Source organism: Stomoxys calcitrans, chromosome 2 (genome assembly GCF_963082655.1).
Source record: "Stomoxys calcitrans chromosome 2, idStoCalc2.1, whole genome shotgun sequence".
Classification (NCBI taxonomy): Eukaryota; Metazoa; Arthropoda; class Insecta; order Diptera; family Muscidae; genus Stomoxys; species Stomoxys calcitrans.
In genome coordinates this window covers 14,850,048-14,875,517 of record NC_081553.1, presented here as the reverse complement: position 1 = coordinate 14,875,517, position 25,470 = coordinate 14,850,048, and the positions used below count along the sequence as shown (strand labels likewise).

The following is a 25,470-nucleotide window of genomic DNA, read 5'->3' as shown; positions in this document are numbered from 1 at the left end:
AAAACAGTGGGTTATTTTAAGCCTCCCAATATTTGTCCTAAATATGGTTCAGATCGGACTTTATTTAGATATAGCTGCCATATAGACCGATCTGCCGATAAAGAGTCTGAAGGCAATAAAAGCTTTATTTTTTATCCGATTTCGCTGAAATTTGAAACAGTGAATTTTTCTGAGCCTCCCGATATCTGACTTTAATATGATTCAGATCGGTTTATATTCGGATAAAGCTGCCAAACAAACCAATATTTTGTTCTACAAAATTGAACAGTGACTTATATTTATTAGACCACTAATTCCAATTTTTACCGGATTGTGACGAGAGGAGGTTAACATATATACCCGAGGTGGTGGGTATCCAAAGTTCGGCCCGGACGAACTTAATGCCTTTTGTACTTGTTTTATTAAAATTGTTAAAGTCTGCCGATTTTCTTATTTGACTCAATCTAACTTTCACATGCCGCTACCTTCTTGTAGGTACATATATGTACTTAAAGTACACAAGAGTGGGTACCTATTTCCAAAAAAAAGTACCGCAACACAAAATTTAACTCAATTTCATTGTAAGTCAATCGAGTGCAAACAAAGGCACACACATGAAAACAATCACAATAGAGACCAAAGATTTTTCAAAAACAAATTTTGGATTTTTATTTGAGTCAATTTTGTCCATACATACATACATGCATTGTATGTCTAATGGCAAGTCGTATAAGAAATAATGGTAACAACAACATTGACGTTAGTATACGATGGCAATTGAAACCGACACACAACGAACAACGGCGCATGTGTAAAGTCAGAAACCAAACTCTTTTTCAAATTTGGAAAAAAAACAAACGAAAATTTAAAGTGACCAAAGAGAAAAGTTTTTAAAGAAAAATTATTTAGAAAAGTTAAAACGGGCGTTCTCCATTGGTGTTTGGATAAGTGCAAGAAATACAGATATTTTTTAAATATTATTTGATAGTGAATTTAAACAAAAATTATAAAAAAAAAACTAAATTTTAAACTGTCAAAGCTTTTGCCATTAGTGAAGTGTTTAGTTCCCCATTCTGGGAAACGCCAAATAGAAATATGAGTTTTCCGGTGTTCGGCAGCATTTACCATCGTCTTTTATTCATTTTGCCATTGGCAGCGGGTACGTATCATCAATTCATCAGAAACATGGACAGAATGTCAATCATAATAAAAACAATAACAACAACAAAATTACTACATTAATACAATACTAACAAAAGTAAACAATAATAAATTAATAACAAAATTGAATGTCTGGCCGTTTGTCTATCACCGTCAACGCCGCCGCCGCCGCCGCTCAATCAAACATCGAAATTGATCAGGTGTATCTCAATTCAAAAATTAGCTGCATAAACAGTTATCTTAGTTATAGGTCTTTTTTTAAATCATTTGGCATTGACAATGTAAAAAAAAGACGAGAATACATGTATATATGAGCTGGTGTGCAATTTTCATTTTGATTTTTCGGTTATTTTTTTATTCATGATTTATATGCGACAAAAACGTTAATCGATTAGAAGTTGTTACAGCTATTTATTACAGACTCTAAAAAAAGATTTAAGTGAAACCGAATATTAAAAAAGTGTTAATGAAATGAAACCAGTAAAGAAGGGCAAAAGTCAGGCGGTGCCTACTGTATAATACCCTACACCTACCCTATAAGTACAATGTGGGACCTATACCCAATTCTGAACCAATTTTGATGGACCTCGTCGAGCAGATATGTTCAAATTGTAAAAACTACGGTTGACAAATGACAACATTATGGCAAATAGCCCAAAATCTGATGCACGTATATATGGGAGCTATATGTAATTCTGAACCGATTCCGACTATACTTCTCAGATAATGTGGTAGTCTTCGAGGAAAGCGTTATGCAAACTTTTGGCAAGATTGGTCAATAAAAGCGCTAGCAGTGGCTCTTCAAGTGAAAATCGGGCGATATACATATATGACAGCTATATATAAATCTGGGCAGATTTCTATGAAATTCAACAGTAATATTGAAAGTCATAAGAAAATCCTTCCTGCAAAATTTCGACACAATCGGATAACAAATGATAACTTTTTTGCAATATTTCTCAAAATCAGGCGAACATATATATGAGAACTATATCTAAATCTGAACCGATTTCGAGCAAACTCCTCAGATACTGTGGCAGTCGTCGAGGAAAGCATTTTGTAAAATTTTGGCAAGATGGATCAATAAATGCGCTTGCTGTGACTCTAGAAGTTAAAATCGGGCTATATATACATACATGAGAGCTATATCTAAATCTGAACCGATTTCCATGAAATTCACCAGTAATATTGAGAGTCATGATAAAATCCCTCCAGCCGAATTTCGAGAAAATCGGTTAACAAAAAACCATTTTGCAATATTACTGCAAATCGGACGAACATATATATGGGAGCTATATCTAAATCGGAACCGATTTTGACCAAACTCTATGTATATTGTGGTAGTCATCGAGGGATGCGATGTACAATATTTTGGCAAGATTGGTCAATTAATATGCTTGCAGTGGCTCTAGGAGTGATAATCAAGCGATATATACATATGAGAGCTATATCTAAATCTGAACCAATTTCCATGAAATTCCATGAAAAAAATCCTTCCTGCCAAATTTCGAGAGAATCGGTTAACAGATGACAATTTTATTGCATTATTACTGAATATCGGACGAACATATATATGGGAGCTATACCCAGATCTGAACCGATTTTTTCCAATTTCAATAGGCCTCATCTCTAGGCCGAGAAACATGCCTGCACCAAACTTGAAGACGATCGGATGAAAACTGCGACCTGTACTTTGTACACAAATTAACATGGACAGACGGACATAGCTAAATTGAATCAGAAAGTGATTCTCTCTTCCTTCTGGGTGTTACAAACAAATTCACTAAGTTATAATACCCTGTACCACAGTAGTGGTGTAGGGTATAAAAAGCGGAAGCATAATTAATTTTCTAAATGTGTGCACAGAAAAAAGTCCCATATTGCAGTGAATATTCAAAAACTTCATAGGACAATCAATAAACTGGTTTTAACCTAAAATCGGTTTTCGACTATTAGAAACAATTAAAAACGTGCTAAGTTCGACCGGACCGAATCTAGGGAACCCACCACCAACAATTCTCCTAAAAATTTCTACATACATGCGAAATTTCTACCAAATAAGGCAAAATTAAAATTATAAACCTATTTAGACCATACTTGTTACGATTGTTCGAAGTCGTAACGAGACACTCATGCAAATTTCATTCCATTCCGGCAACAATTGTGGATTCTAGGGGCTCAGCATGTCAAATCGGGATATCGGTTTATATGGGCCCTATATCAGGTTATAGACCGATTTGCACCATACCTACCACGAATTTTGGAAGTCACAGCGAAACATTTATGCAAAATTTCATCCCAATAGGATTAAAATTGCATCTTCTAGGGGCTCAGGATGTCAAATCGTGTGATCGGTTTATATGGCACCTATATCAGGTTACAGACCGATTTGGGCCATACTTGACACGTTTGTTGCCAGTGGTAACAGAACACTCCGTACAAAATTTCAACTCAATCGGATAATAATTCCGTCTTTCAGGGGCTCAAGAAGTCCGATTGGGGAATCGGTTAATATAGCAGCTATATCAGGTTTTAGACCAATTCAGATTATACTTATCACGATTGTCAGAAGTCGTAATAGAACGCTACTTGCACAATTTCAAACTAATTGCGGCTTCCAGAGGCTCAAGTATTCAAATCAGGAGATCCGTTTATATAGGAGCTATATCCGAATCTGAACCACTATGACCCATTTGAAATTCCCTACGACCTATATCAATAATAGTATTTGTGCAAAATATCAAGCGGTTAGCTTTACGCATCCGATCGCTATCGTGACCTTTCGTCATAGTCCGGTGAAAAATGCATCGTTTAATAGGCCACAGCAGCTATATCGAAATATGGTCCGATTTGGACCACATCCAAATATAGGTCGATGGGGCCCATATTGAACGCGGCTGTCGCAGCTCCCGGTGCCGAACGATTTTTATGGGCCCAATGACTAAAATCGGGACAACGGTATATTTGATAGCTACATCCAAATATAAACCAATAGGAACCATATACGCCACGGATTTCGAGAAGCTTAACATAGGACACAGTGCCAAATTTCATCGAAATCGGATAATAAATATGTCCATTTATGGGTATAAGACCTTATATGCCAACTGTATCCAAATATAGCCCGATCATGGCCATACTCGGTATGGATATCGAGGAGATTATCGCAACACATTGTGCCAAATTTCAGCTATATCGAATAATACATGCGTATTTTAATGGCCGAAGAACTTATATCGGGTGATTGGTCCATATAGCAGCTATATCCAAATATGGAAAGATCGAGGCTATTTTGAACACGGATATCAAAGAGTCTAGCATTTTTGGCGAAATCGGGTAAAAATGCGCCTTTTATGGACCCAAGACCCAAAATCGGGAAATCGTATATGAATCCCAATCTTGACCATACTCGGTACGAATATTGAACGCAACACATTGTGCCAAATTTCAGCGAAATCGGTTAATAAATGTGGCTTTAATTGGCCTAAGACCCTAAATCGACAGATTGGTCTATATAGCAGCTATATCCAAATATAGCACGATATTAAAAACGCCTTACCACATTGAACCACGGCCGGCTATACACATACAAGATTTGAAGAGTCATTTAAACTTAAGGTTGGTATATATACACATTTCGAAGGGACGATGTCCACAACGGTCATTGCATGCATCAACAACGCTTGCTCATAAAATCATTCACGCTTGTTGACAATATTTTCAACAACGCCCGTGTATGCAACGTTGGCGCATAATTTTAAAACATATGTTTCCTATCTGTGTATATATGGGAGCTATATCGAACTTAACCTGCCTATGGACAAAAAAGAATTTGTGCAAAGTTTCAGCTCAATATCTCTTATTTAATTACTTTTTATTAGTGTAGGTCGGTTGGGATTGTAAATGGGCTATATCGGTCCATGTTTTGATATAGCTGACATATAAACCGATCTTGGGTCTTCACTTCTTGAGCTTCTAGAGGGCTCAATTCTTATCCGATTTGGCTGAAATTTTGCACGAGGTGTTTTGTTGCGACTTCCAACAGTTGTGTTAAGTATGGTTCAAATCATTACATAACCTGATATAGCTGCCATATAAACCGATCTGGGATCTTGACTTCTTGAACTTCTAGAGGGTGCAATTCTTATCCGATTTGGCCCAAATTTTGCATCAAATATTTTGTTGCGACTCCCAACAGCTGTGCTAAGTATGGTTCAAATCGGTCCATAACCTCATATAGCTGCCATATAAACCGATCTTGGGTCTTGAGTTCCTGAGCTTCTAGAGGACGCAATTCATATCCCATTTGGCAGAAATTTTCCACGAGGTGTTTTGTTATGACTTTCAACAAGTGTATTAAGTATGGTTCAAATCGGTCTATAACCTGATATAGCGGCCATATAAACCGATCTGGTATCTTGATTTCTTCAGCCTCTAGAGGGCGCAATTCTTATCCGATTTGGCTGAAATTTTGTACAACGGCTTCTCCTATGACCTTCAACATTCGTGTCAAATGATACATCTTCCATATAAACCGTTCTCCCGATATTACTTCTTGAGCCGCTATATGGCACAATTCTTATCCGATTTAGCTGAAATTTGGCACAATGACTTCCACTATGGCTTTTATTTATGGTTCGAATCGGACTATAACTTGATATAGCTCTAATAGAATCACAATTCTTATCCATTATTCTCCGTTTGCCTAAAAGGAGATACCGGGCAAAGAACTTGACAAATGCGATCCATGGTGGAGGGTATATAGGATTCGGCCCGGTCGAACTTAGCACGCTCTTACTTGTTACTTATTATATTTCTTTTTGTGTTTGACATGTAAAGTATTATACAAATAATTCTTTTAGGCAAAAAATCAATTTTGCCGTTTAGGCCAACTTTAGTTTTTACTTACTATATTTCTTTTTGTTTGGCATGTAAAGTATTATAACAATAACTCTTTTAGGCAAAAATCAATTTGCCTAACCCATAAAGAGTAAGCAATTCGAATAGCTCACTTACCAAATTGAACACCTATACTTTGTAATTGTAGCTAGTATATAGTCAAACAACAGAGAAATTCACATAAACGGCCTTTAAAAGACAATGACGTATGTAGAGTGGTGGTGTTATTTCTACCAAATAAAAAGAAATTTTCCTGAATACTCGTACTAACAAACAATAATCAAAGCAGCTTAATAAGTACGAATTAATCCATTCATAGAGTGTGTTTTTTATACCCACCACCGAAGGATGGGGGTATATTCATTTTGTCATTCAGTTTGCAACACATCGAAATATTCGTTTCCGACCCTGTTAATAAGTACGAATTAATCCATTCATAGAGTGTGTTTTTTATACCCACCACCGAAGGATGGGGGTATATTCATTTTGTCATTCAGTTTGCAACACATCGAAATATTCGTTTCCGACCCTGTAAAGTATATATATTCTTGATCAGCGTAAAAATCTAAGACGATCTAGCCATGTCCGTCCGTCTGTCTGTTGAAATCACGCTACAGTCTTTAAAAATATAGATATTGAGCTGAAACATTTTACAGATTCTTTTTTTGCCCATAAGCAGGTTAAGTACAAAGATGGGCTATATCGGACTATATCTTGATATAGCCCCCATAAAGACTGATCCGCCGATTTAGGGTCTTAGGCCCATAAAAGCCACAATTATCATCCGATTTTGCTGAAATTTGGGACAGTGAGTTGTGTTAGGCCCTTCGACATCCTTCGTCAATTTGGCCCAGATCGGTTCAGATTTGGATATAGCTGTCATGCAGACCGATCCGCCGATTTAGGGTCTTAGGCCCATAAAAACCACATCTATTATCTGATTTTGCTAAAATATGGGACAGCGAGTTGTGTTAGGCCAGTCGACATTCTACCTCAATTTGGCCCATATTTGGATATAGCTGCCTATAGACCGATCTCTCGATTTAAGGTTTTGGGCCCATAAAAGGTTCATTTATTGACCGATGTCGCCGAAATTTCGAACAGTGAGTTGTGTTAGGACCTTCGACATCCTTCTGCAATTTGGCTCAGATCGGTACAGATTTTAATAAAGGTGTCATATAGACCGATCTCTCGATTTAAGGTTTTGGGCCTATAAAAGGCCCATTTATTGTCCTAGTTCCCCGAAATTTGGGACAGTGAGTTGTGTTAGGACCTTCGACATCCTTCTGCAATTTGGCCCAGATCGGTCCAGATTTGGATATAGCTGCCATATAAACCAATCTCTCGATTTAAAGTCTTGGCCCCATAAAAGGCGCATTTATAATCAGATTTCACTGAAATTTGATACAGTGACTTATGTTAGGCTTTTCGACATTCGACTTTCCGTGTCGTATATAGTTCAGATCGATTTATTTTAAGATATATCTACTAAAAAGATCCATATTTTGTTATACACAATTGAACAATAACTTGTACTTATTAGTATTTGGTCCAAATTTTGGTTGGGACATAAGGTATACAATTTCCACCGGATTTTGATGAAAGGTGGTTTACATATATACCCGAGGTGGTGGGTATCCAAAGTTCGGCTCGGCCGAACTTAACGCCTTTTTACTTGTTTTTAGAATATAGCGGAATCAACGTTTTAATATAATCAATCTATTAATATTCACCTACTGATAGATAACACAAACAATTGGTTTTAATATCACATAATGTGGTTTAAATACGAGTACCTGCCAGCCAGCTTAAAGTTCTCACAAACAATTGACTATGAAACTCCAAACTATTTATCAACAAAAGAGATTAAATTTTTGAATAATTTAATGTAACAAGTAATTAGATAATAGTTGTACTAAATGCTTACAACAATGTTTCACCCGGTCCTAAGCTTATACGTGTAAATTCATTCCCCACTGCCAGAAAGTGGCACAACTATCATGATTTTAGAATGTCTTTTGAAATAGCATTTGACCACAGCTTCTATTTGCAAATTATTTCAAAATGTATAAGATTTATATAAGCTGGGGAATACAAATAAGGTGGGCTGGGTTATGTTATTCATTAATACAGTTATCAAAGGTATTTTATTTCTTGATTTAAATCCGTGAAAAGTTATTAAATGAAATCCAATTTAGGTGTAACTGATATTTCACTGGATTAATTTTAGTATAAACATTGAGTATAAGATGTCTTTAGATGGATAGATTAAAGATGCATATGTATTTAACCTAGTATGAATTAACATTTGTTGCCACATTCTATTTTAATAGTCTAAATATTTTCAAGCCTACCATGACTGGTAGTATTTGATATTCACATATTTTTGTGAAACGTAAAATTTTCATAATTTTCCCATCTCCATATTTGCATTGTTGACCAAGCATAGTGTAATCTTGACACAACAATGGAGTAATTTTGTATGAACTCCTTAAATGTCCATTGTATGAAATCGGAAGATTTGGTCTCATCCCCATAGAAAATTTGCGCTTAAATGGTGAAAAGCTGTTGGAATGGAATGTTGTGGAACACAATTTCGAGTTGTTTGTTAATGGACCATTAAGATGTTTATTGACAGCAGTCGGTAGCAGCGATTTAGTGGAAAATTTGCCCACATCCGTGGCAAATGTTTTTCTGCAAGAAATGTGGGGAAAATTAAGAACGACAAAATTGTTTTCTTTTGTTAACAAATTAGACTAATGAATGGTGCTATGGAAAATTGCGTGCGAATGTAGTGAAGAGTTAGTGCTTGGCTGGTTAGTTGGTATGGCAAGTAAATTTCTTTAATTGAGGAATGTTAAACGAAGCATGTGAGTGAGTGAGCAAGCTCGCAGTCTTTTGTTGCCACAAAATAATGTTTACTTGCTTGATGCCTGATGTTTGGTTGCTTCCAGATTATATAATAAAAACATAAAATCTCCAAATATACATTAGGCAGGTTTTCTATGTTTTATTGGCAAATAAATACAATCAGTTAATGGGTTAGCAAATAAAGTTAATGGAATGGATACTTTCTCTGATGGATGGCCTATATTTTTTGACGTAACGTTTAAACAATTTGAAAAAAATTACATTAAACTCAAATTTGCATTTTATGGCCGTAATTTCAGATGGCAATGATTAGCCTTAACCCCTTTGTGTTGACTTTTTATTGAACAATGAATCATTTTCAGAGATGATTTTACATGGGCAGAAAGTAAAGCTCTTGAAGGTCAATCATTTGAATGCCATACTGATACCGATAGACATATTATGGGAAGGGCATACATGAAAAGATCGATATAGAATGTCAGGACGATCATTCATATACATGTATAGTCTTTAAAAGGACGCGGGTTCATAACTCCATTTTCCAACCTTCTGCCCCTGTTCCTTAATGTATAACCTTTCCAAAACGTAAAGTTTTAGTTTATTAAAGTTATTATTTTTATATACAATACAAAAGTCTTGTAGTTATAATGCGATGTATCAGATGAAGTATGGCTATGCTTCTAATCGAGTGTTCTTATCCACCAAACCAATTATGACTAGTATCCCCTACCTTTCCGCAACGTTAAGTTTTAGTTTATTATAGTTTAAAATTTTTAATACAAAAGTCTTGTATTTCTAATTGGATGTATAAGATGTAGTGTCGCTATACTTCTTATCCAGGGCAATGTGTTACCCATATTTCCTTGAATATTACAATTTAAAAAAAAAAGTTGAGTGGTACAGTAGTTTTGAATTATCAACCAATCGTTAAGTGCGAATTTTATTTATCTACCAAAAGTATTTGGAAATATGTCGCAATTCCCACTAATATTTTTTATTTACCAGCCACAAAAGGCATATCTTGCTTAAGTTGTCCAGATAAAGATAAGTGCCATATAAACCAATCTTGGGCCTATAGAGGGCGCAATTCTTATCCGTTTTAGCTGAAATTTTGCACGAAGTGTTATGTTATGGTTTCCAACAACTGTGCTAAGTATGGTTCAAATCGGTACATGCTTTGATATAGCTGCCATATAAACCGATCTTGGGTCTTGACTTCTTGAGCCTCTAGAGAGCGCAATTCTTGTCCGATTTGACTGAAATTTTGCACGTAGTGTTTTGGTATATTTTCCAATATCTGTGTTAAGTATGATTCAAATCGGTTCATCATCTGTTGAACATTTTGCACGAAGTGTTATGTTATGGTTTCCAACAACTGTGCTAAGTATGGTTCAAATCGGTACATGCTTTGATATAGCTGCCATATAAACCGATCTTGGGTCTTGACTTCTTGAGCCTCTAGAGAGCGCAATTCTTGTCCGATTTGACTGAAATTTTGCACGTAGTGTTTTGGTATATTTTCCAATATCTGTGTTAAGTATGATTCAAATCGGTTCATCATCTGGTATAGCTGTCATATATACCGATCTTGGATCTTGACTTCTTGAGCCCAAAGAGCGCATGCGATGTTTTGTTATGACTTAAAATAACTGCGTTAAGTATGGCGCAAATCGGTCAATAACCTGATATAGCTGCCATATAAACCGATCTGGGATCTTGACTTCTTAAGCCTCTAGAGGGGGCAGTTCTCATACGAGTTGGAAGAAATTTTGTACAACGACTTCTCTCATGACCTTCAACATACGTGTCTAATATGGTCTGAATCGATCAATAGCTTGATACAGCTCCCATATAAACCGATCTCCCGATTTTGCTTCTTGAACCCCTACAAGGCCCAATTCTTATCCGAATAAACTAAAATATTACACAATAGCATAAAAGTTCTTATTCAATATTCTTTGTTTGCCTAAAAAGAGATACCGCGCATAGAACTCGACAAATGCGATCCATGATGGAGGGTATATAAGATTCGGCCCGGCCGAACTTAGCACGCTCTTACTTGTTGTCTTTAATAACGAGACGCAAATTAACCTACCATTTCAAATAAAAAAATCCTTAATATCAACGAAAATATCTTTCACCAAAGAGAATGTTTCCTTAAAAAGTTTGACAATTTATCATCTTTAAATTATGTTTGATAATCTTTAATCCTTAAAAATTGAGCAAAATATTTTGGAGTGTTAATGTTGTATGTTGCTCGAAGCTATTACCTAATCTCAGACGATATCTCGACCTTTATAACGATATATTAAGTTAAGCATCTATTATATTAATATTTTATGAAAAAATTCCTTTGTATCAGTTAAGCATGATCAACCGAAATCTTTTTATAAAAAGAATATTGAAGATTTTAATGTGACAGTTGCTTAAAGTAAGAACAAACATTTTTGCAGTAAATTTCTATACCCACCACCGAAGAATGGATGGTATATTCATTTGGGCATTCCGTTAGCAACACATCGAAATATCCATTTACGACCCTATAGTGTATATATTCTTGATCAGCGTAAAAACCTAAAACGATCTAGACATGCCCGTCCGTATGTCTGTTGAAATCACGCTACAGTCTTCAAATATAGAGATATTGAGCTGAAACTTCGCACAGATTCTTTTTTTTTTTGTCCATAAGCAGGTTAAGTTCGAAGATGGGCTATATCGGACTATATCTTGATATAGCCCTCATATAGACTGATCCGCCGATTTAAGGTCTCAGTCCCATAAAAGCCACATTTATTATCTGATTTTGCTGAAATTTGGGACAGTGAGTTGTGTTAGGCCCTTCGACATTCTTCGTCAATTTGACTCAGATCGGTCCAGATTTGGATATAGCTGCGAAATAGACCGATCCTCCGATTTAGGGTCTTAGGCCCATAAAAGCCACATTTATTATTCGATTTTGCTGAAATTTGGGACAGTGAGTTGTGTTAGGCCCCTCAACATCCTTCATCAATTTGGCCCAAATCGGTCCAGATTTGGATACAGCCGCCATATAGACCGATCCTCTGATTTAGGCTTTTAGGCCCATAAAAGCCACATTTATTATCGAATTTTGCTGAAATTTGGTACGAAAGATGTCAAAGGGCCAACCCTTTGACATCTTTCGCCAATTTGGCTCAGATCGGTCCAGATTTGGATATAGCTGTCAATATAGACCGATCCTCCGATTTAGGTTCTTAGGCCCATAAAAGGCGCATTTATTGTCCGATGTTGCCGAAATTTGGGACATTAAGTTAGGTTAAACCCCTTCACATAGTTCTGCATTATGGCACAGATCGGTCCAGATTTGGATATAGCTGCCATATAGACCGATCTCTCGGTTTTAGGTTTTGGGGCCAGAAAAAGCGCATTTATTGTCCGATGTCGCCGAAATTTGGGAGAGTGAGTTGTGTTGGGCCCTTCAACATCCTTCTGCAATTTGGCCCAGATCGGTCCATATTTGAATATAGCTGCCATATAGACCGATTTCTCGATTTAAAGCCTTGGCCACATAAAAGACGCATTTATTTTCCGATTTCACTGAAATTTGACACAGTGACTTATGTTAGGCATTCGACATTTCGATATAGCTACTAAAAATACCAGTATTTTGTTATACATAGTTTAACAATGACTTGTACTTATTTTGGTTCAAATCGGTTCATATTTCGATATAACTGCTATGGGACATAAGGTATGCAATTTTCACTGGATTTTGATGAAAGGTGGTTTACATATATACCCGATGTGGTGGGTATCCAAAGTTCAGCCCGACCGAACTTAACGCCTTTTTACTTGTTTTACTTCTAATTTTATTTAAAAATTATAAAATTTCAAAATTTCAAATAAAATTATAATATAAAACATTCCTATTATAAAGCATCAGTCTTCAACTGTATGTACGTTCGTCCGCCAGTCTGTCTGCAGCATGTATATACGTAAATGTTAAGTACTTGTGGTTGTCAAATTGTTACCGTTTTGCTAAAACGTGTGTCAAACGGAAAACAAACATTTGTCTGCGGCTTTTGGGTTTTATACTCACCACCATAGGATAGACGGTATGCTAACGTAGCCATTTCGATTGTAACACTTTTGAAAAGAATATACGTTATAAAGAATAAACTCACAAATTCGTTTTCTAATCTCAAATACCTTTCATTTGAGCCACATATTGCCATGGTCGGTAAATATGTACTCTTTGTGGGGCGTTTTGAGGAAGGCATGGCGAATGCGTTTATTTAAGTCCCATATTGCGATGGTCACTAAATTGCTAAATTGCTGTTTGTGGGGTGTTTTGGAGAAGGGGTAGATCCCCAGAAAATTGGTCCAGAAAGCGGTTAAGAATTTCATGCTGTACTTCTCAATACCTTTCATTTGAGCCCCACACTGACCTGGTCGGTGAATATGTCCGATTTAGGTGCGTTTTGGGGAGTGGGGTAGCCTCCCAAACACTTAGCCCTCAAAACAAATCAGCATCGTGCTCTACTCTCAAATATCATTTCTTTCAACTCTATATTGCCATTGGCCTTAAAATTGGATATTTAATTCGTTTTATAATCTCAAACACCTTATTATTTATAATCTCATGACTAGCAAATGCGTCCTATTTTGGGGGTGGAACCGCCCTAGACAGTTGGTCCCGAATGTTGATATCAGATTTGCGGTCTATTCTAAAATACGATTCATTTGGGCCCCATTTTTTCATAGTCGGCAAACATGTTCGGTTTGGGGGTTTTGGGGGATGGGCGGCACTCAGTGACTTGCCCCATATTGCAATTGTTAGCAAATATGTCCCATTTAGATTTTGTTATGGTGGCCCCATAGACACTTTTCAAAAAATAAGATATTGAGAGTCATCTTTAGAGTAACCTGAAAATCAGTTAGAGATCAAAATTCGAATCGTTGGTCGTTGTAGATTGTAGCCCCAAATTTTAACCGATCGGACCAAAACTTTGCCCCCCTATACACCCATAGCAAAAATCAAGCACGGCATTGACAAAGGAACCACATTAGTTCACAAAAGTGAATCAACACACAGATGCATCAGATCATACACAAACCTTCATCAATCAACAACAGTATATGTGAATGAAACGTTTACACCCGTTCACATTCTGACAACGTCTAGTGCACAGTTTTTTAAAAGATTGCAAATAAAGAATTTGTGTGCTGCTGAGCATCGAACCTGCATTCTTTCCATTAAATATTTTCAAATGCTTTACCACATTGCACCACAGCCGACTATGTACATACAATATTTTTGAAGTCATTTAAACTGAGAGTTGGTATACATACACATTTTGTAGGGATGATGTTCACAACGCTCGGTATATGAAACAACAACGCGCGTTCAAAAACTATCCACGCTTGTTAACAATATTTCCAACAACGTCTGGTCGAAGTCAAACCCCAGAAAGCTGTGTAATGGCTAAACATAACAAACTTTTAAGGAATAATAATCATGAGATAGCGCATGCGTATAGTGGAGCATACACATCAAGTGGCATTGTGTGTGTGTACACAACTCAAAACACTGGAGTAATGATGCAAAGTGTTATTGTTAATTGTTGTTGTAATAACAATAATAATGACTATTGAGTTTTGTTATTGTCGTTTAGTAAAAATAATTTTCAGCAATAAACATAAATATACACATTTGGTTACTCACTCATTCATATGTTTTGGGGATTATTTGCAGAAAGTTTCAACTATGACGAACCGGAGAAATGGCATTTGGATTTTTCTAAGTGTGGCGGCAACAAACAATCACCCATAATTATATCAACGCCAAAGGTGACAATTATTATATTTTTTTATTTTTCCCCAGTTATGTATGCACTTTTAAATGTATGGTGTGCTTCGAACATTGACTTTGGGAAAAATTAAAGCTAAAAATTACGTTTTGAGTTTTTCTTGCAATGTGCAATTTAATGAACAAATTACTATTTTGAATAAAAGTTTTTCAATTAAAAGTTTTTACGCTTTGTTAATTTAACTATTTATCTCTTTTAACTTGTTTAGTTAACCTTTTTTCATTTTTATTATCAATGTTTAAATTTTTTCCCTTATATTTTTTGTGTCCGTTTTTAGTCAGTTGATGTTCTTATTAATCCCATGGAATTTGTTTACTACGACATACCTTTATCAGAATCTGTTCATCTGCGTAACAATGGTCATACAGGTAAGAACATCTTAAGAATTTACTTTTTATTTTCTTATTATTTATATTTAATTTTTTTTCAGTGGAGTTTTCTATTCCTCCTACCATTTTGGGTGAGAAACCTTATATTCGTGGAGGATTATTGGATGATACCTATGAAGTTGAGCAGGTGCATTTTCACTGGGGCTCTCCAACACGTAAGGGTTCCGAGCATATTGTTAATGGCAATCGATATGATGTTGAGATGCACATCGTACATCGAAATATCAAATACCCCAATGTGGATGTGGCACAACAGTTTGAAGATGGTTTTGTTGTGTTGGCTGTATTGTTCAAAGTGGTGAAGGTAAGGAACACATACATATTTATAGGGAAATCAAGTTGAACAGGTAAAAACTGGCTAAGTTCAGAGGGGTCGTAACTTATGTACCCTTCTCCATGGATTGCAGTTTTCAAGAGCTCTTCACAAAGCAGTAAATAAAATATTATATTTTTTTATGTATTTGGATAAGAATTGTTTTCTGTAGATGCTCAGGAAATCAAATTGACAGGTAGGATTATATGGGGGCTATACATATTAGGTTACAAAACGATTTGGGCCAAATTTGGATTAGATTTTAAAGTAGAAATCATACTACAATACAAAATTTCAGCCATCAAAAATTACGTTCTATACAGGCTCAAGAAGTAAAATCGGGAGACCGGTTTATGTGAGAGCTACATCATGTTGTGGATTGATGCGACCATACTTGACATGGATGTTGATGGGCAAAGATATCAGTGTTAAAAATTTTAGCTAAATTCGAAAAAAAATTTCAAGCAAATAGCTTTATTCGTTTAGACGATATCATGATTTCCACAGACGGCGGACAAGGATAGATCAAGTTGCAGATCAATATTTCGAAGTGTTACAAACGGAATGATTAGATTAGTGAGCCCCCACACTATGAAGAAATCTATAAAAATTAGTAAAAGCGCTATAAATCCATAAGCCCGAAATTTCAGAATCCATTCACTTTGGCTCGATATAACTACTTTTTCCCTTAACTATATGAGTCGATCAAAAACGGCCAAACATTTCATATGAGTAGTTCCTATTCGAAGCTGTCAGGCAGGACCGTTTGCCGTTTGACATCTTGAGATGATTTTTATGAGCAACGTTTTGCTGGACTACCTACCAACTGAATGTCGGGAAAAGAGGGTGGTTCTTATCCCGTAATCGAACCTTTCTCTAAACAAATACCCCAGGCCAATCATTCACTCATCCATCTTTAGGGACCGTTTCGACCCGTCACTGGATGCAGCTATCGGCATGCGTACACTAAGAGTCGCTCAATTGACAGTGCTCATGACGTGATTCGCTTCATGGGCGTCTTCACTTTAGCGGCCTTCTTGGAAAAAAAGAGGTTTTTAATAACCTAAATTTAAACTCCATACATGACACTCTGTTGGACATTAGGGTTCCTGTTCTTTTGGTAAATTGCATCGCATAACTGGTAGAGGATTCGATAAGGAAGATTGTTACCAGAGGAACAGCATTAAGAGGGGCTTTATTCCCTCTATTATGGCTTCTGGTTATAAATGCGATTCTGATGTTTTTAGAGAGGGAGACATAGTTTGTCGTTGCCTACGTGTATGATATCGCACTGTGGGATAGAATCCAAAAAAATCTGGTAAAACATCTGCCGTTTGAAAGCAGGTGGAGATATATCTTTGAACTTTTAAATGGTTAGAAATTTGAGCACTATCCAACAAATTAAGAATTTTGGAAATGGAACCACAAATGAAGATTTGGCAGCCCCAACATATTTTCGAAATGCCATTATGACCATATTACAGCCTGCCAAAAAGCGGTGCCACCACATAGGGTCTTCAAAATTTTTATATGATCACGATAACACCTCTAAACACTTACAGTTTCAAAGAGAAATCTACCCGGTCTCAAACGGCAGATTTTTTATTTTTTTTATTCTATCCCACTTTGCGTCGTCATCATGGAGGGAAAACGGGCTTAGCATAAACCCCAAAAAGACTGAACTGGTACAGGGGGTGCTCCCCCTGGATGTTTTCAGGGGACCTGTCCTGGATGGGGAGGAAACGGGCTTAGCATAAACCCCAAAAAGACTGAACTGGTACAGGGGGTGCTCCCCCTGGATGTTTTCAGGGGACCTGTCCTGGATGGGGAGGAACTACCGCTCTATCCGTAGGCCAAGTACTTGAGCGTGGTTCTTGATAAGAATCTAATTTGGAGCAGGAACATCGATGAAAGGGTCAAAAGGGAGCTGAATTCGCTCAACTTCTGTCGCCACGCTATAGGAAAGAGTTGGAGGTTTTTCAGCACGAGGGGGAAGTTGGACATTCTAAGTGGACTTGTCGTGGATGGATTGGAGCAGCCGCTCTCTGCAGAGGCCAAGTTCTTGGGCGTGATTCTTGACCAGATACCAAGTTTTAGCAGGAACAAAGAAGGGGACTCCATGCACTATGCTCGTATCGCTACAATACTTAGGAAGAGGTTGGGAGCTTACGCCGGAGAAAGTGCACAGAATTTTTATGGCGGTTGTTCGACCAAAATTCACCTATGGATGTCTGGTGTGGCATGAAGCTCTGACCAACAGAGCACTCCGCAATATAATCGAGAATGGCACGGTGCCAGTGCTGATCTCTGGGACAAGGAGGAGTGGCTCAAGACAGGCGTTAAATACCATTCTCGATCTTAGGCTTTTGCACCTGACTGTAGGATCAGTGACAACGAAGATCACCATATCACCGAAAGAGTCATGTACATGGTGCTACTCAAACTTTGGACATTCTTTTGTTCCGCTGGGAGCTAAAGAGAGAGAGGATGAAGATATCCCTTTCTCTTCTCCGAAAAAGGATATCTGGGCTGAAGGCATTTTATCTTTCCTGGAGCCCCCTGTATAAAAGTTATGGTCCGATTCAGACCATAAACGAACTAAATGTTGGAGACCATGGTAGAAGTCATTGTGTAAAATTTCAGCCAACTCGAATAAGAATTGCGCCCTTAAGGGGCTTACAAAGTAAAATAGGGAGATCGGTTTATATGGGAGCTGCATCAGGCTTTAGACCCATTCAGACCATATTTGAAACGTATGTTAAAGGTCATGGGAGAAGCCGTTGTCGGATGATAATTACGCTCTCTAGAGACTCAAGAAGTCAAGATGCTAGATATATATGGCAACGATATCAAATTATGAACCGATTTGAACCATTCTTAGCACTGTTGTTGGAAGTCATAACACGTTGGAAACACGTCTTTCAAAATTTCAGCCAAATCGGATATGAATTTTGCCCTCTAGTGGCTCAAGAATTCAAGACCCCAGATCGGTTTATATGACAGCTTTATCCGGTTATGGACCGATTTGAACCACACTTAGCACAGTTGTTAGAAATCAAAACAAAACACCTCATGCAAAGTTTAAGCCAAATCGAATAAGAATTGCGCCCTCTAGTGGTTCAAGAAGTCAATATATAAGATCGGCAGCTATATCAAAACATGACCCGATATGGCCCATTTACAATCCCAACTAACTAACACTAATAAGAACTATTTGTGCAAAATTTCAAGCGGCTAGCTGTACTCTTTGAAAGATAGCGTGTTTTCGACTGACAAACGGACGGACAGATGGACGGACAGACGGACGGACATTGCTAGAACGACTTAAAATGTCATGTCGATGAAGAATATATACACTTCATGGGTTCTTAGACGAATACTTCGAGGAGTCACAAACAGAATGAATGAAATTGGTATACCCCATCCTATGGTGGAGGGTATAAAAATGAATTGAACGAATTTTTTTAGAATTGAGTCCGGAATTTTTTTCAATTACGATCGTTATTGAAACTTTTTGAAATTTTCAATTAAAAATTAATTGATTCAATCATTTGTTTAATTGAGTCTGAACTCGTTTTTAATTACCTTCGTGATAGAAACTTTTGAAATTTTCAATTAAAAATTAATTGAATTCATTAAAAACAGCTGTTTTCGTTGACAAAATAAAACAAATTTTAGTTGTATATGCAGTAAGTTCTTTCAATCATTTTTTAATGGAGCGGGAACTTTTTTAGACCCAACAGCACTGTTATGACTATCCGTTTTTGCAAAACTCTAGCCGCTCAAAATTTTTATGAATAAAGTGTGATTTTTTAAGGGCTATAGAAAAGTTTTTCAAAAAAAGCACATAAAATTCAATTCAATGTTTGAAGATTATTTTATGCATATGTTGAACGTGACTGCGCCTCCAATTGTCCATCCGCTTTGTCCAGTTTAGGCATACTCTTTGCAACATTTCGGCCGGTATCTTACGAATAAATGCTTCAATGTTTTCTTCCAATGCGTCAATTGAAGCGGGCTTGTCTGTGTAGACATGAGATTTAACATAGCCCCACCAAAAATAGTCATAAAGCGTTTAATCCGACGATCTAGGCGGCCAAATGACCGGTCAGAAACGTTGAATAAAATGTTCACCGAACTCGCCTCTCAATAAGTCCATAGTTACGCGTGCTGTGTGGCATGTGGCACCGTCCTGTTGAAACCACGTTGTCATGCAAGTCCAGCTGTAGCATTTTGGGCATTATCTTTGAAGAAGTACGTTCCAATGATGCCACCAGCCCCTAAACCACACCAAACTGTGACTTTTCTGCATGCATTGGTAGCTCTTGCAATGCTTTTGGCTGATCTTCACTCCAAAATCGACAATTCTGCTTGTAACCGTACCTATTGAGCCAAAAATGAGCTTCGTCGTAAAATGGAAGAAAAGCGCGATGAACTTTTATAACAGAGCATGCATTTTGATAATAAAATTCAATAATTTGCAAGCGTTGTTCGTTTGTAAGACGATTCATTGTCACTGTCTCGCTACTCTTTCTTTTACAATTCGGAAAACATTATTTTCCGTTTCATTGTTTGACATAACATTTGCATATTTTCAATTAAATTGTTAATTAATCCAATTCAATATTTAATTGGATATTTTGAAATTTTCAATAATTCTTTTTTTGGATCAATTAAAAAATTATTTGTATATTTCAAAAATTTTCAATCATTCTTCGAATTGACTATTTCATTAAAAAATTAATTGTATCACTTATTATTTTTATTTTTTTCTGTATGAACATAAAAATTAAAGTTTTAAAACATTTAACATATCAATTCGGGTTTTTCTCATTTCAGTCTGAAAATGTTTTCTATCCCGGCCTAAATGCAATCTACGATAATTTGGAGTATGTGCAAGAATTCAATAGTTCAGCTACAGCCATGGATTTAATGAGTTTAGGTTCATTGCTGGGTAATATAAATCGTGAAGATTTCTATACCTATCATGGATCTTTGACCACTCCGCCATGTTCCGAATCTGTGTCTTGGATAATATTTGCGGACATTTTACCCATATCATATAAAGAGGTAAGATAATGATTTTTAATTAGATTTGTAATTGATATAATTCGGTTTTTTACAGCTTCCCAAATTTTGGAACATTTTAGATGAACGCGATGATACCATTGTTAATATTCGTCCCATACAATACAAAGGTTTTCGAAAGGTTTTTCATCGCAAACCTTTATTAACATTTAAATATCTTGGCTGGTTAAAGTAAAGATTAAGGCGATGGAAGCTTAACAATTTTTATATAATTCGATGGCATTTAAAACTTATTTATTTTGAAGTTATTTGTATTTTCTTGTGGGAAATCCTACTACTAGAATTTAAGATAGTCAAATATTTTTTTACGAGACATGAAACTTTTTTAATAAAAAACTTTAAAAAACAAATGTAACTTTTATTCACAGAGGTTTAAACAAAGTTATCAGATAGCCGTAATGCAAAAAATTTTCATGGACGCTCCTATTTGTAAGACTTTTCTGTATCTTTAACTGAGGTAAAATATTATCCTCTTCCCAAACAATTTAAGACAAAACTCCTTAAGATCCTTCTAAATTACTTTGCATTGGAAATTTGGAATAGTAGGGACAAATGTGTATATCAGAAATGTTGCCCTCTTCCTAATTTCTGTTTCACTACCCTCAATGGTATATAAGGATCCACTGTACTACAATTTAAGATACTATTTTCTTAAAAGGACGAAAATATTTTTCACCAAAGGAAATGTTTCTTTAAAAAAATGGAAATTTTAAAAGAGATAGGACAAACACTTATGTAAATTTGTATATCAGAAACCAGCTTAAAGCGAATATGAAAAATAATAATGCCCAACAAAACTGCACCTGAGCAAAAAATGTGATCATCATCAATTACTCCGTAAATTTATACATCTTACTAATCCAGCATACATTATTCCCACGTTGAATGTATGTTATTACACCATGTTAACCTTTCAATCTAAAACGGATATTACAAAATGGCACAGTTTTAATTTAAGACGCCTTGAATACGCTTTAAGCATTAAAGTTTTCCACTTTTAAAATTTTATTATTATTATTTCCATACAGTATGTCAATTTATGGAATCTGCTAACACATTGTGCACATACCAAAGTTGTGGAATAATTCCACCGCCACATTGCCATTTGCAATTATTTTTTTTATTATTTCTTCTGCTTCTTCTTTATTTTCATCTAAAAATGATTTATGGCTCAAATGATAAAAAAAAAAAATGCGTACCTACATACATGTGCACATTACAATGGGAATTGTTACGAACATTTAAAGGTTTTTATTGCTTTTATGTGGTGTTAACGTTGTTCAAACAATTTGACGTTTTGTTTGCATTTCACAGTGTATCGAGAAAATCAATAATGAGAGCAAATATTAGATGAGTGTAATTTTATTCTAATTGCAGTAACAATTTTATATATAAACATTGGCTCGAATTTTAAATATACATAAATAACGATTTTTTTTGTAAATGATGTGGAAAATTATTATGCGAATAGTTTTTTTGTTTAATGGCTGGTACTATGTTCGTTTTTCACCGTTGAAAACCCTTTTGTTCACGATTACTTTTTTAAAACATTACGAAAATAGCGATTTTATTAAAATTTTACCAAAAGTAATGAGGGAATATCCTCCTTAATGAAATCAGCAAGTTTTTTTGCTTTAAAATCTATTATCTAAAAAAAGTAATCGGCGAAAAATGTCGAGAAATGCGAATATAGAACCAGCCTTAGCAGAGAAATAAGAACCAAACAAATGATGGGAAACAAATGGAGTTTTAATCGTTCTGGGAGATTTTATGGCGAAGATAGGGAAGGAAAAAATCTTTGATTCAACAGTTGGAAATTTTAACCTCACGAGATAACTTCCGATAATGGTTTGAAGCCAATGCTGTTGTTGTTGTATCCCCTGATCCTTAATGGAATTATAATGGGAAACTTAGTATAAGTGTTGTTGTTGTATCCACTTTTGCATTAGGAGATAGCAATCCTCGTTAATCTCCAATACGTGAGCAAACTCGTTCCGGTTATAGGACCGATCGCAAGGGGAACATGATGACCATTGGTTATTTAAAGTCGCCGTTGTAATATTGAGCATCATAGACACTCAGTATTGTGCCTATGACGCTGAACGCCTTGGTTCGAATCCTGGCGAGACCATCAGAAAAAAAATCTCAGCGGTGGTTTTCCCTTATAATACTGGCAACATTTGTTAGGTACTATGCCATGTAAAAAATTCTCTCCAAAGAGGTGTCGCACTGCGGCACGCCGTTCGGACTCGGCTATAAAAAGGAAGCCCTTATCATTGAGCTTAAACTTAATCGGACTGCACTCATTGATATGTGAGAAGTTTTCCCCTGTTCCTTAGTGGAATGTTCATGGGCAAAATTTGCAATTTTGCCGCCTAGCCTCTCACTGAGACTCTTCACTCAACACCGCCAATTGTCTGGGGTCGCATTTGCAGCTACTCCGAAAGAAGCATTCCACTATCCACAATGTGCAGACCGATACACTGATCCAATCCTTAGACCAGTACCGGATGAACTGGGTCCTTAGAGACTCGAAAAATCATGTGCTAAGGAACAGGTGCATAAATTTTGAGTCCCATGCCATAAATATAAAGGAGAAAGTGACACAGGGCAAGCAGCAGGGGGGCATTTTATCGCCACTCCTTTAGGTGACCACCATAAGTAACCTATTACGGATGCTGACTGAGGAGCAATTTGAACCCGTATGCTACGAAGACGTATGATTTTTTTTTTGTGATTGTTAATAGTTCAGATTGAATGGGTAGCCCACCATGAAAAGGTGAGTTCACTCGTGGCCATTTTGACCTGTGGTGAAAAGAAAACGAAAAAATAAAATATATGTGATAAAAAAAAATATAGAGTAGTAGGGGTAGGGGTAAGCTCCAATACAGCGCCGTCGTATGCGCTATGTTATATCCCATGTTATATCGTGAACCTGGAGTCTATTCAGGGATTCCACACATTCCGCCAAAAACTTCGACCTCACTGTCCTACAACCGATGGCCTTGAGGGCCGCTATATGTGTATACTGATTTCGAAAGCACGGAAATCCTAACATAGCTTTTCTTTTTCGAGGTTACTTTTTAGTATTTAGAGCGCACAGCAAGCCGAATACTGGCTTAGGTAAACGTCCACAGTGGCATGGGGCGGATTAAAGTCCGCACCCTTTTTTCGACCTAACCTAATCTAACCTATCCCGTCATAATATAAAAAGATCAAGAAGCAAGGAATAAATTGACCCCGTTGTGATAAATGGAAGGTATTCGGCTAGTGTGCTTGATGCACGATCGATCCGAGGAACGAAAAAGATTCGGATCATTACCTTGTTGCAGAAAAGGTTCGCATCTGACGGAAGCTGGACAAAGAAAAGCTGCTAACGCAATTGATGGCAACGGCACACTCCACTCAAAACGTCTATTCCGCAAAAAGGAAATTAAAAGTCGTGAGAGTTAGTGAATTGAGAAGTAAAGGAGTCAGAATGAAAATCGAGAATTTTACCAAAGAAATATCATACCGATGGTTGTTGTACAGCCACATCCTCCTGCAGAGACAAAGAATAAATCGGGTAAATTGTTTGATAGGGATATGAAAAGAAAAATTTTTCCAGCTGCAAGTGTCCCATCTCTGATGATGATATAAAATGTTTATCTCCTAGTCAGAATGATGTCCAAGTAGCATTGACCCGACTGAAGAACAACAAGGCAGCAGGAACCGATGGGTTGCCAGCTGAAATATTTTAGACCGGAGGCGGCACACTGATAGGCGTATGCATCAGCTCGTATGAGCGATCGGGCTAGAAGAACGGAAACACCATGGTTGAAACCAGCATGCTGAGGTTCCAATAACCATGTCCCGTACACAACAAATGAGACAAGACACAATGTGCCAACTACAGAGGAGAAACTCTCCTTCCAATCGTTCCATTAAGGAGCAGGAGCAAACTTCTAACATCAATGCGGCTTTAGACCAGGTAAATTTCACCATAGACCAGATATTCACATTGCGCCAAATCCTGGAAAAGACCCGAGAAGGTCTGGTCATCTTTTACCATCTCATTGTTGACTACAAATCCACTTTCAACATATTTTTGATATTTCAAATCATGTCTGAGCTTGGTATTCCTTCAAAATAAAAAAGACTCTGCAGGATGACACTTAATGATGCACGTTCCTCTGTAAGAATAGAAAAGAATCTCTCCGAACTATTCAATACCAAACGAGGTTTCAAACAGCGAGACAACTTATCGTGTGATCTCTTTAATATCCTAATGAAGAAGATCATACGAGATACAGATGTAAATAGGTATGACACACTACTCACAAGAGAAGACATGCTACTCGCCTATACCGACGACAATGATATCATGGGTCGGTAGTAGTAAGTAGGAACTGCAGCCTTTGCCTTTGCAGCCGAGACATGGGTACTTGTGAAAACAGTGCATGTACCGTTTGAGCGGAAGATTTTCCGTAAATTGGACCAGTATGCATTGGTGAAGAATATCGACGACGTATGAACTGCGAACTGTATAAGCTGTATGATGACGTTGGAATAGTTTAACGTATCAAAATACCACGATTGTGTTGACTAGGTCATGTTGTCAGAATAAAACTCCGATGGAAGGATTAAGTGTTGAATGACATTTCGAAACTTGTCATTGACAATCTATTCTTTGTTCGGCTAATGGGACAAATGTTCTGTAACAGCCAATTTAAGTAAAGTAAGAGTGTTTTCATCCAATTGAAAAGATCTAGACGACAGGAAGATATTTAACAGGATTTGAGTACATATTTTATCAACAGAAGACCAAATTTTAATAAAATGTTGTCCAAAAAATATTTTAGAAAATTCCACTCTATTTTAGCCTTTCCATTGTACTGTGCTTTAAATGAATATTCACTTTAGTTATGGTCTATGACCGACC

The 25,470-nt window shown here is 36.7% G+C and overlaps 2 protein-coding genes across 2 annotated transcripts in view; one reads left to right on the top strand and one right to left on the bottom strand.

Annotated features, from left to right (window-relative positions):
• The first annotated feature begins 633 nt into the window (after positions 1–633).
• Positions 634–20,851, top strand: LOC106082220 (carbonic anhydrase 2-like). Its single transcript, XM_013244608.2, has 6 exons — positions 634–1,138; positions 14,645–14,739; positions 15,037–15,127; positions 15,190–15,452; positions 20,301–20,531; positions 20,587–20,851. Exons 1-6 carry the CDS (start codon positions 1,075–1,077, stop codon positions 20,722–20,724), a joined length of 882 nt encoding a protein of 293 aa, XP_013100062.2. The 5' UTR covers positions 634–1,074; the 3' UTR covers positions 20,725–20,851.
• LOC106082219 (glycerol-3-phosphate dehydrogenase [NAD(+)], cytoplasmic) overlaps positions 8,044–25,470 on the bottom strand; it is a 59,068-nt gene continuing 41,641 nt past the window's right edge. Inside the window, exon 7 of the mRNA XM_013244604.2 lies at positions 8,044–8,733. Within this exon, the coding sequence (XP_013100058.2) occupies positions 8,361–8,733 (373 nt within the window). The 3' untranslated portion in view covers positions 8,044–8,360. The remainder of the gene's footprint in view (positions 8,734–25,470) is intronic.

Coding starts and splice junctions, on each gene's coding strand:
- LOC106082220 (XM_013244608.2), top strand. CDS start 1,075: ATGAGTTTTCCGGTGTTCGGCAGCATTTACCATCGTCTTTTATTCATT. Junction 15,128..15,189: donor GCGTAACAATGGTCATACAG/GTAAGAACATCT, acceptor ATTTTTTTTCAG/TGGAGTTTTCTATTCCTCCT. Junction 20,532..20,586: donor TACCCATATCATATAAAGAG/GTAAGATAATGA, acceptor GGTTTTTTACAG/CTTCCCAAATTTTGGAACAT.